The sequence below is a fragment of the Aquarana catesbeiana genome, linkage group LG10, assembly GCF_042186555.1.
Source record: "Aquarana catesbeiana isolate 2022-GZ linkage group LG10, ASM4218655v1, whole genome shotgun sequence".
NCBI classification, from domain to species: Eukaryota; Metazoa; Chordata; class Amphibia; order Anura; family Ranidae; genus Aquarana; species Aquarana catesbeiana.
The window spans coordinates 168,872,964-168,885,334 of NC_133333.1; the positions used below are offsets into that span (position 1 = coordinate 168,872,964).

General features: G+C 41.0%; 1 protein-coding gene across 1 annotated transcript; it reads left to right on the forward strand.

The window, feature by feature from the left end:
• Positions 1-4,101: 4,101 nt before the first annotated feature.
• On the forward strand, positions 4,102-11,059 carry LOC141111019 (phospholipase A2 homolog otoconin-22). The gene is made up of 4 exons (XM_073602934.1): positions 4,102-4,257; positions 5,511-5,655; positions 6,750-6,859; positions 9,501-11,059. Exons 1-4 carry the CDS (start codon positions 4,218-4,220, stop codon positions 9,647-9,649), a joined length of 444 nt encoding a protein of 147 aa, XP_073459035.1. The 5' UTR covers positions 4,102-4,217; the 3' UTR covers positions 9,650-11,059.
• Positions 11,060-12,371: the final 1,312 nt, after the last annotated feature.

A 12,371-nucleotide genomic window follows, 5' to 3' on the forward strand; every position in this document is an offset into this window, starting at 1 on the left:
TGTGTGGTCAATTGCAATGTTCGGGCACTGCCACATGTAGGCTGTGGGGGCTATGGACGGCAATATTCTGCTTTTTTATATCTTTTGGTACCTCTCTCCTAACACATATGCCGTGTCCTATTTGGCTAATGCTGGTGTCAGGACAAGGTCATCTAGCACCCAGGCAGAAGAGTGCATACTGTGCCCTCCCTTCCCCATGTGTGAGCATTATAGTGTCAGCAAAATCCCCTCCCACAGCATGAATCCCCCCCTCTCCCAAGTCACCCCTTCTAGCACAACCCCACCCCCCTATAGCACAACCCCCCAAATCCTCTTTGTTGCCATTCTTTCCATCACAATTCCCCTCCCCCCAAATCACCCCTCCTACCACACAACCCCCCCCCCCCCAAATTTCCCTTCCTAGAACAAATCTTATCCCTGCAACCCCCAATTTCCCCCTCCTAGCACAAGTCCCCACCCCCAATCCAATCCCCCAGCACAAATCCCACTAATCCCCCCTCCTAGCACAAATCCCCCCCCCCCCCACCCAGCACAACAAATCATCCTAGCACATCCCTATGCACATTCTTTGCTGAGGAGATGTGGGTGGGTTAGCAAATCTGCATAGACCTAGTCTGACAGTTCCAATTGCAGGAGGACTACAGTAGCAGGAGGGAGGGGCTGGAGGGAAGAAAGTACAGAGCAAGTGAATACCAAAGAAGGTTGACCGCACTCCAATCTTCAGAAAATATGTGAGCTTTTATTTATAAAATCCACAAAATAGGACATCACAAACCCAACATACAGGGAGGCAGCAGCATTGTTAACATGTTTCACACAAAATATGCTTAATCATAACCCAAAAATACCTGTTGAATTAACCCTTAAATACAGAGTGGTTCAGCTGAATATAATAGATGTCTGAATTGTGTGCTGAGATAACGTTCATTTTAACAAACCCAGAAAACATAAAAACAAGTCAAACCCAAAAAGAAAAATGAAACACATAGAAACAAAATATCTATAGTCTTACCAAACATTGATGCAACAGATAGGGCTATAGTTTTTTGTTTTTTTTTGGGTTACGATTAAGCGCATTCTGCATGAAATGTGTTAACCATGCTGCTGCCTTCCTGTATCTTGGGTTTGTGATGTTATTTGTAGCAGCAGGAACACTCCTCATGGCACCCCCCCCCAAACTCACGTGGTATCAGCCACCCCCCCAACCCCCCCGCTTGTCCTTGTCCCGGCCCTGCCGGCAACTCATCAAAGGATGGATACTCATGTAATTTACAGCTATTATGATTAACAAATTTTCCGTAACAGACTTGACTTTTATATACAGAAATCTTCTTTTCTTAAGATTATAATTTATTAGAAGTTTATATACTGCAAATATTACAAGGAATAGAAGCCGTCAAACAGAGCACTAAAAAAATAATAAATACTTACTTAGAACAATATGGCATAAACCACTGTCAATGTCAAAAACATATAAAAGTAGTACAAAAGACAACAGAAAGCTGAAGTAAATGTCTGCAGGAGCTTGAGTACTCGTGATCGTGCAATGCTTTGCAGGCTCCTTTGATAAAAAAATAATAAATGCACGTTTTTGGTGGCAAAAATATATGAATTTAATATATTTTCCTTAAAAGTGAACTGAGGTGAATATGCTGTATCGAATTGTACAGCTGGTGAAGTGGCAGAGAAGGAAGTTTAAAAAAGAATACAATAAACAAATATAAATTGGAAAATAGAGAAACGAAGAGATAGTAAAAAAAATTAAGGATAGAAATAACGGTACAGGGAGGAGGGTACCCATCACTGCGAAGACCCTGCAATTTGTTGTAATTAGACAAGTCACAATCCCATTGTGACCATGCAAGTGTGTAACTAAATTCAGGGTCCCCACAAATTGAACATTTTATCAAACCTATCCTACATAGTTGCAGGCAATTCCTCCATGTGTCTAAGAGATTGCATTTCAACTATCCATTCATATATAGAATGAACTGTAATGCCCTGTAAACACGATCGCACATTCCAACAACAAAATCCATGTTTTTTTTCCGACGGTTGTTGGCTCAAACTTATCTTGCATACACGCGGTCACACAAATCTTGTCGGAAATTCCAAATGTCAAGAACCCGGTGACGTACAACATGTATGATGAGCCGAGAAAAATGAAAGTTCAATAGCCAGTGCAGCTCTTCTGCTTGATTCCGAGCATGTGTGGAACTTGTACGTCGGAATTGTGTACACACGATCGGAATTTACGACAACGGATTTTGTTATCGGAAAATTTGAGAACCAGATCTCAAATTCTGTGTGACTGAAATTCCGATGGAAAATGTCCAATGGAGCCTACACACGGTCGGAATTTCCGACAACAAGCTCCCATGGAACATTTTCTGTCGGAAAATCCGACCGTATGTACAGGGCATAAGGGATTTCCAATGTCTTGGGATGAGTGATCTAGCAGCTATCAAGAAGAACCTTAAGGACTGGATTTGGGAACAGGGTTGACAACTTTCAGTAAATTTATGAATACCGTATTTATCGGCATATAACACGCGCCGGCGTATAACACGCACCCCAAGTTTAGGAGGGAAGTTTAAGGAAAAAAACTTTTAGGAGGGAAGTTTAAGGAAAAAAACTTACATTTTAAATGCCCATCATTGCAGCCTTATCAGTGTCCATCTGCAGCCTTGCCCATCATTGCAGCCTTTTCAGTGTCCATCTGCAGCCTTGCCCATCATTGCAGAATGAACAGTGTCCATCTGCAGCCATGCCCAATAGTGTCCATCTGCAGCCATGCCCAATAGTGTCCATGTGCAGCCTTGTACAAAATTGCAGCATGATCGGTTTTTAAATTGCGCCGCCGAGATAGACAGAGCCGGATGTCCTGTGTACTCAGCTCCTCTCGGCTCATCTCGCAGTCCCGCCCCTTGGGCCGGCTCCTATGATTGACACAACACCGGTCCAATGGCCGGATGTAAATGCTAGGAGGCGGAACTGGGCATGACTGCGAGCGGAGCCGAGCCTAGCCGAGTACACAGTACACTTGGCTCGGTCTATTTCGGCGGTGCTCGGTCCCTCCTTCCCCCCAGAGACAGCAGGGACCGGCGTATAACACGCACCCACGATTTCCCCCTGATTTTAAGGGGAAAAAAGTGCGTGTTATACGCCGATAAATATGGGTTTGTAACATCCATAATTTTTGCATCTGTCCATGAATGTCCGTTACGGACATGCAGTCTGCATGTCTGTAATGGACATTCACAGGCAGATGCAAAATCTATGGATTTTACAAACTGTTTGTGATTTACTGAAAGTTGGCAACCCAGGTTTGGGAAATGGATATATATGTAATGTTTGAAAAATATACTTATGCTCAACGTAATGCCTTTCAGAAGTTTTAAAAGATATGGAGAAAATGGATAGATGCATCATGTTCTAATTTTAATTTCAATCCATAATAAAGGTGGGGTATTTTTCTTTTCTTTTTTTTTTTTTTTTTTTTTTTTTAAATGGAGAGGGTTGGCCTGTCGCAGAGATGTTTTCCTATACATCATGTGCTCTGGAGTATTTGTGAATTTTTTATATTTTCTTTTCTCTTTTTTTATTTTGTGAATATTTCTATTTGTGAACATTCCTCAAAAATTAGTTGATAATTTATCAAATGTACAGGTGCTGATACTGTTTGGGGGGCAACTTGACCTTGGTTTGTATGTGTTTTTTTTTCTTTTTGATTGTTGTTTATTTGTTATAAAAATGTTAAAAATAAAATCTGAATTAAAAAAAAAAAAAAAGAACTTTAGAAGCCCCCTTTAGGATAATGATATGGAACCGGGTATCACTAAAAGAAGGGCGATTTGTGAAGTACGAGTCACTTTGGTAGCTGTCATACAAATTTAAAATGAGAGTCCAAAACAACAAAGGATTATCAGAGATCCTCTTTAATACTTCTTTCTTATTTGGGGCATCAGACAATTTAATTTCCTCTGTAGATGTGTCCTGTGTTATTACAGGCATATTACGCAGTTTCACCGCTGATGTCCCTGATTTCTCAGGCAGTAATATTAAACACAGTGTTTTTTGTCTTTACCTACTTATTTTCAATGCAGGTGCAGGGTGTCATTACAATGATTGAAAGGAGGGATATAACGGGTAACGGTATATAAGGGACACACAGACGGCAGAGTATCAGTTCCTGAGACCAGCACAGAGAACCCAAGATGGCCAGGTGTCTAGTTCTGGGACTGGCAGTGACATGCAGTAAGCATACAATTTCCTTTTTATTTTCTCTATTGCACTGTTTACCAAAAATTGCTTTACACATTGGGAGAAGTCAGTTTGGCAATTATTTTTCTGTTTTTGACAATTGGTAAAAGCTTCTAAACATATACTACCAGAATATTAGATCGCAGCATGCTGTGAAATCTCAGAGTAGAACTGGTGGCTTTTCCCACCTAAACTTCAACTACCCACTCAGTTGAGTATGATCCTTTAGGGTTAGGTTAGAGAGTAAAACTAAAGGCAAAACTTTTTGTCAATTTGGATAGCGTAAGGGATTGTTATTACCCCCTGTCAATTTTTTTTACATCTGTATTCTATTGGGGAGATTTCCCTTCGCTTCTGTCCCATAGCCAAAACAGGAAGTGTGAGATAATCCCTTTAAAGTGAGAGAATCCTTGGTTCTCACCAGGATCACCAGAATTAGTGTACTCAGTGAAAGAATTTGCTTTTATTCCTGTTTTGGCGACACCTTTACCCATTGTGATATTGGAAATGGGACTAAATGAGAGTGTGAATCTCTCTAATGGGAGCACAGACAGCAGTAAAAACCTAACAGGTGTTCAATTTCCTTTTCAAAATCTAAACAAAGAGTTGTGGGTTTAGTTATGCTTTAAAGAATCTCAGAAGTTTTTTTTTTTATTTGTTCGTCTCCTTCCCATCATAGCTCCACTTGGGTCTTTAGCCCACCAGAGTCGGGAGGTGGAAACCAAGAGGGTGTACTGTATCTGGAGGAGGTCATGGAATATGTTTCTTTTGCGCACAATACCTGAATCAACCATATAATTTAAAGGGTTCTGCAATGACTCCCAGCTACTCGTGGTGTATAACATGAAAGAAATACTTTAATATATCAATCTATTTCTTTAGTGCAGTAAGCATTATTTTATTGTTTAAAAAGGGCTTGCCCATTAAAAAAATATGTGGGGTATATTTATACATTAAGGTTTAGATTACAGTTAGAAAGGATTTCACTTAGAGAGATCCTGCTTCTTGCCTGGTTTGCAAGATGGGGGGAATGTCCCAAGTGAAGCAATATAACCAGCATAAAATCATATCAGATATTCTAATTTTTACATTTCTGAAACACAATTGCCTAGGGAACCATCAGAAATGTAGTGTGTTCCATTAGAATCAGTTCCATCAGAAATAGAGACATTTATCAATTCTGGTATCATGCTATGTATGTGCATGTCTGGTTGGTTATCTATTAGAAATCTCATCTTGTCTTTCAGTCATTGCCCTGGTCACCAGCACCCCAGCACAATTTGATGAAATGATTAAAGTGACCACCATCGTTTATGGCCTAGCTAACTTCTCTGATTATGGCTGCCACTGTGGTGCCAACACCGGAGGAAGACCCGTGGATGCCATTGACTGGTAATTCTCATATTGTTTTGGATCAATTCATCTTTTTTAGAGCACATTTGTAAGTACAGAAAACAGAAAGTTCTCCAGAAATTATGGTCACAAAGTGGCCGACCAGATTCCTCTTTCATTTGACCAGTAATTAAATCTAAAACCTAATTAGTTGTTATGGGTAAATTCTACGCTTTTGAAGAACATTTTTGTTTTCTCTACAAAATTCTCATGAATTGGTTCTTCGAGATATGTACAATGTATTGTGTTTATATGTATACAATGTTACTTGAGCCAGATAATTCTTAAAGGGTCATTCCACCAAATAAGGTTTTTTTAGTTAAAAACAGAGGGAGGTTAGATGGATCAGTGCTTGGCTTTCTTTCTTTGATACCCCAGCAGAGGTCTCCCAGCTATAATTCCTGGCTTTGTTCCTGTCCACCTTGAAGTTCTGAGTTATCCAATCCACCTGTTACAATTTTTTATAGTATGTAATTGAAATCCCAACAGGTTGAGGGCAACTGCTAAATAATGGGTACAGCAGGTGTGCAGACCTGGGAACTCAAGTACAGAGTTTTTACTGATGGCTGATGAACAAATTATATGTAGCTACATTATGTTTGCATTTATATATTGCTAAGCAAATGAAGCTGCAAAAGGACAGTAGACAAACTAAGCATCCAATCTCATAAATATTGGACTAAATAAATTAGATGTAGATGACTGTAAACATCATAATAATGATCAACAATGCAGGTGATCTATTTGAATGCATTTCTATCATTTTAATACATGTAGGGCCTGCAAATTATTTTCAGCTTGCTTCTGTGAATATATAATCATAAATTAACATGTCCACATTATTTGGAGTTACTTTGATCTCAGTCAATAAACTTTAACAAAATGTTTTGTCAATTGGTACAGTGGTGCCAGTAACATAATCTGTGAGCAGTAGATATCAAGGTGATTTAGTAAGTCAAGTGGACATTTTGCCACACTTAGCTTCTCTGGTAGACAATTACACTGACCTTTCTTGACCATATTAGCTCAGCGCAGACATGAAAAGTGATCACTTTCATAACCTCATAACCATCTAACAAACATCTACTTTTCAGGTGCTGCCATGAACAGGCCTGCTGCCACAATGAGGCTGAAATGAGAGGATGCAACCCTGTGACTCAGACATACCGCTTCTATACCGAAGAAGAACAGAAGGTTAAATGCAGTAAGTGTCACAGAGTTTCTACCACTCTCAACTATTGATCACAAGAATAAAGTAAACTCAAGCAACCTACCATGGTTTATATATTTATAAATAATATACAGTAATCCTTATAATCAGTGGCGGCTGGTGCTCAATTGTTTGTGGGATGGCAAACAACCCCCCTGCCAGGTCCGCACTTACCCCATCAATGGTTGCGGCTTCCCTGGATTCTACTCCTGGCCAATCTGGTCTTAAGATCCGCCTCCTGTCCTGATTGGTCGGGTGAAGCCTGAAGACAATAGCGAATATTGATTCGATAATGCCACAAGTGGGTGGCTCTGGGGTGCAGTGCTCTGCGCCCCTGAGCCCAACCTTTTTGAAGCCAATTAGAGCAAAAAAAAAAAAGCAGCATGTCTGCATACACTAAAGCACAGCTCCAGGCTGCGTTGTAGTGTGAATGGGACACACAGGCAACAATTGTTTTCTGTGTGTCCTTGGTGACAGGAGAAAAAAGGGGAGGAAAGTGCACCAGAGATAAGCCACGTCCATAAATCATTGAGGATACAAAATAAGGTAGTACTGAGTATTACCAGGGAGGCGGACTTTTTAGGCTAAGAAACAGTGGAGAAAATACGGCAGTATAAAAAAATATAAATTTATTGAAAAATAATATATACAAGGGCTCACTGCACAATAATCATAGATGCTAATGTTACAATTGTCATTTTTTAGATATTTGTATTTTTCAATAAATTTATATTTTTTTATACTGCTGTATCTTCTCCACTGTTTCTTAGCCTAAAAAGTCCGCCTCCCTGGTAATACTCAGTACTACCTTATTTTGTATCCTTGCGGTGACAGGCATTTTACAATGCAGCAAACCGTCTGTCACCTCACAATGTGTGGATTAGCCCTTAAGCCACACACAAGCAGTTGTAATGCTGGTAGAAAGCAGGAATTAAGCCTGGACCAGGTCACAGTGGTCAAAAAGTGAATATTTGTTATGCTATAAATAACATCTGAAAATGTTAATTTTGCCTAATCAGTACCCTAAAAAATGTACTTTGTCTGAAATTCCTCCTCAAAATAACAGGGCACTTCATTGGTCCAAACCCTCATACCTGTATATCTGCAGTATAAGACCTCAGGCACTGCTGCCTCTGACTGCTGGTATTTGGTGATTCCAGTAATGTAATTCACTGTTATCCTTGCTGGAGACTCTGACATGAAAAAGCAAAGCCCTGCCTCTACCATCATGGTCACCCTCATATAGATATACAGTGCAGAACAAGGCAGTCTCTTTAGGTCAGTAATTGGGAACATTCAGTTGCAGGGAGGCCACAGGTACTGATGGCCAGTCCATTGCTCTCTGCCTGCCTTTTCATAGTTACATAGTTAGTTGAATAAAGACACCAGTCCATCCAGTTCAACCTGAGGGAGTGTGGGTGCGTGTCTACAATTGTCCCTATCCCTGTACATTGTGTCTCATTAAGATGCTCATCTATTATATTATTATTTATTTAAAGTACCCATATAGCGCCGTCAATTTTCTGCAGCGCTCCACACATACATCGCACATCACATCAGTCCCTACCCTCAAGGAGCCCACAATCCAAGGTCCCCAGCTCACATTCATATACTAGGGCCAATTTTTGACAGAAGCCAATTAACCTACCAGCATGTCTTTGGAGTGTAGGAGGAAACCAGAGTACCCGGAGGAAACCCACGCGGGCACAGGGAGAACATGCAAACTCCAGGCAGGTAGTGTCGTGGTTGGGATTCGAACCATCGACCCTTTTTACTGCTAGGCAAGAGTGCTGCCCCCGACACAATTTTCGGACACAATTTCAGAACTTGGACAAATGTAACTATGTATATACTATATCTGGCCAATCTCCCTGGAAGCTGGAAATCACTACTTTATTGATCTCCACTTGCTTCTGGGACCTGTGCTGGGTGTCTGGCCTAATGCATTGTGACAGCGTGACATCACCATCCTGCCTCTCCACCTTATTTAATCAAAGCAATTTCTGAATGGTTCTCGTGCTGATCGGCCAACCTCCTGAGTTCAGTAAGCAGGAGTGAAGTTACTCAGCGCAGGACCTGGAAGCAAGTGGAGATCACTGGGGTATTGCTGCCTACTTCAGTGATTTCTAACTTCCAGGGGCATCAGCCTGGTATGGTATATACATAGTTACACTGGTCCAAGCCCAATAGATCAATCAGTAGTACTATGTAAAAATATCTATACCTGGAATTCTTCTTTAAAGTAGTTCTAAAGCCTTAAGGTTTTTTTATTTTTACCTTAATGCATTCTCTGCATTAAGATAAAAAACCTTATGAGCCCTATTTCGATCCATCATTGTGCATGAGAGCAGTGGCTCTCTCCCTCCTCACGGGGAAGACTGACAGCAGTGGGAGCCATTGGCTCTTGCTTCTGTCAACCAAATCCTATGATGAGGAAGTGGAGAGCGGGGCAAAACCCTACTGTCTGTGTCTATGTATTTAGCCTGGAGTCCAGTGGGACTTCTTCAGTGACACACCATGATAACTGACCACCGGTTACTGGTTGCAAGTTGAGTCTTCTGTAATCTGTTTCACCCCAATGTGTTCAGTGGGTAATGCTGCTTTTTATATGACACTTCTATATTTCCGTCCCCAGTGAAAGCTCGTGATCGCTGTGAGAAGATGGTCTGTGAGTGCGATGAAAAGGCTGCAAATTGTTTCCGGAAAGAGCTGGAAAATTACAATGTATATTTCCGAAACTTCTCAGCACTGGGAGTGTGCAGAGGGCCAAGGCCTTTTTGTTAGTGAAAACACCACATATCGTATGTCCTTATTGTAGAAATGAGGACATATTGCTTGCTTAGTAGACTTCGCTATTGTGTTAATCCAGAGAGCAGAAAGGAAACAAAATTAAATATTCCCTCCATGCGCTTTATGTTTTATTATATTGCAAAGAGAAGTCAGCTATGATGGACCCACTCGTTGCTGATCATATGCCAATTGCTTATTATGACTCTGGAACATGATGATGCTCACTTGGAACTAAACACCATACCATAAGAACCAACCAGACATCATCTTTCAAAAGTAGAGTGTAGTGTGACAAAAAAGGGAAATCTTATTGGTTACTGCCCTACACATGTAGAAGTTAATTGATATTGACTATTATGCAGCTAGGTCAGCAATAGCAGCCTACAATCTTTTCATTTGCTAAACATTGTTATCATTCCATCAACTGTGGCTCAATAGTGTGTGTTTTGTGGCTTTTCTCACAGCAGTTGTGATAAATTAGGCTCCAGCAGGCGGGTTTATATTATATAGTCCAATTGAACGTTCAGTTTAATCCAGCTAAAGACATTCCAGGTGCAACAAAACAAAAGGTGTTCAAAAAGTTTTTCTTTAGAAAGCTGCCACAACCCAAGTAGAAAAGTATGCCTCTCACCAGTAGACCGCAGTGTGTGGGGGGTCTCTCTGCAGAGGTCCGACATGCCCCTCTCCTCAGTCAGCGCTAGAGCTCTCTAATCAGCAGGGAGCATGAGCTGTTTTTATTGCAGATCTATAGGTCTGACACAGCAGAGGGCATGTCGGACCTCTTCGAGGAGGCCACTGCTTCCATTCTTAGAGCAGTGGTCCTTCTAAGCAGCCTGCTGGTGGAAACAGGGTTTTCTACTGTGATGTGACTTGCGTTGGGCTCCATTAGTTGTGGGTCTACAGGCTTCAGTGATGAAAATACGTTTCTGGCCACTGCGACAGACTTTTAACCAAATATGGGATCAGAGTAAGCATTGGTGTTGAGGATATGGGTAGCTTAGGTATGTAGTTTATTGTTTCCTCAGATTTGTTCTAGGAGTTTTAGGGTCATAGTATAGAAGCATGCTCCAGCCTGACCTATAACCTTTGACCCAATCAGTTTATTTGGAATCAGTGACATCAGGAAGGAGGAACAATGCTCAAATGTATTTGTAGGGTCAGTAATATTTCAGGCCACCACAAAATAGTCATCACTTGCCTCTGTAGTTAACACAAACTTTGTAAAATCTGGATATAACCACAAATAAACTGCTCTGTACATACAGTATTTGCTTTTCATGCTTTCAAACTTATCTGGAAAGCCCAGCATATGTTCAGACTGCAATTATTAAAATAAATGGCCCAGTTATTGTGCTTGGAAACCTCTGGTCTTATTGGAATTTTAAATTAAAGGCTTAATTAAAACATTCAGGTGTAGTTTGACTTTTTGTGTGGTTAATTTGGATTGGGTGTGGTTCTTTTTAAAGAGAAGAATGTCATTAGGCTGAATGGGCACCTGCGTAAAGTAAGCTTTACCTTCCACATGGGGCCAGTGATATTATTATTGACAGCTTTAATAATGTATGGCTGCTACAATCAATGGAAACTAGTACAAAAAGAATATAACAAGAAAGTCTACATTATTATAAATATATCATAATAAGCCATCTCACCTCTTACTTTACCTTATAGGCTGAGCTGGGCATGTGAGAAGGTGTAGGACACAAAATCTTAAAGTGGTTCTAAAGGCAGAAGGTTTTTTTACCTTAATGCATTCTATGCATTAAGGTTAAAAAAAAAACCTCTCATTTGACTAGATTTATGGAATTGGTGCATCATGCAAAATCATAAACCTTGGGTTGACCTTCAGCAAGTAATGGAAAGCCCGCTGCTAGTGGGGGGACTTCCCCATATACTGCCCTGTGTGTTCGACAACACTCCACGGTAGGTGCCACTCTGTGGGTTACCACATATCTCTTGAGAATCTCCTCTCTCTCTCCCCATCCGAATCCTCTGATTCCAGTACTTGGCACCCAGTCATTCCTCCCAGGCATGAGAGATCCCAAATTTGATGAGCTGTTGTGACATAATTATTATAGACATTAATTTATTCAATAACTACAGATTCCTGCTGAGGTGCAACATCACTTCTCAGTTTCCCTTCCCACTTCCTTCCCTTCCTCCGCTGTGCCTAACTAAATGCACATCTCCAATCCCTCCAGGTCGATCATCTCACACTAAGCCAACCCACTCCTTTTGAACAGACCTGCCTAGATGGACAACTGTTTTCTCACTCATCTCATTTTATGCCCTTTTAAATGACTTGGTAGAACTCTCATTTTTACATTAATGGGAGCGAAATTTCAATACCTCTTTCTCACGTCCAAAGGGAAAGAATCCTTCTCTTTTCTCACAGTTTCCCTGGCCAACAGATACCGGGGGGGGGGGGGCTGGCTATTAGAACCTCACACAATGGCACAGAACTCCTTCAAAATTACACCATATGTTTCCCCAAGTTCCTAACACATGCTGGCGCTGTGGGGAATTTGAGGGGACGCTCCTCTATATATGAGAAAATACCATCAAGGCCCTACCGGGAGCGACCCTTAACAAGAAACCCAGCTGCTTACCTCCTAAATAATACTCCATTCCATATCCCATTCCCCACCCCCCACCCCCTTTTTTTTGCCATTTTAGTTTTCTTTTTTTTTTCTATAACCCCTCCTCTCGGTTAGTC

Excerpts from the sequence above, each read along its gene's own strand:
- LOC141111019 (XM_073602934.1), top strand. The coding sequence starts at position 4,218 with ATGGCCAGGTGTCTAGTTCTGGGACTGGCAGTGACATGCA. Across the intron at positions 5,656-6,749 it reads CCCGTGGATGCCATTGACTG|GTGCTGCCATGAACAGGCCT; the intron begins GTAATTCTCATA and ends TCTACTTTTCAG. Across the intron at positions 6,860-9,500 it reads AGAACAGAAGGTTAAATGCA|TGAAAGCTCGTGATCGCTGT; the intron begins GTAAGTGTCACA and ends TTCCGTCCCCAG.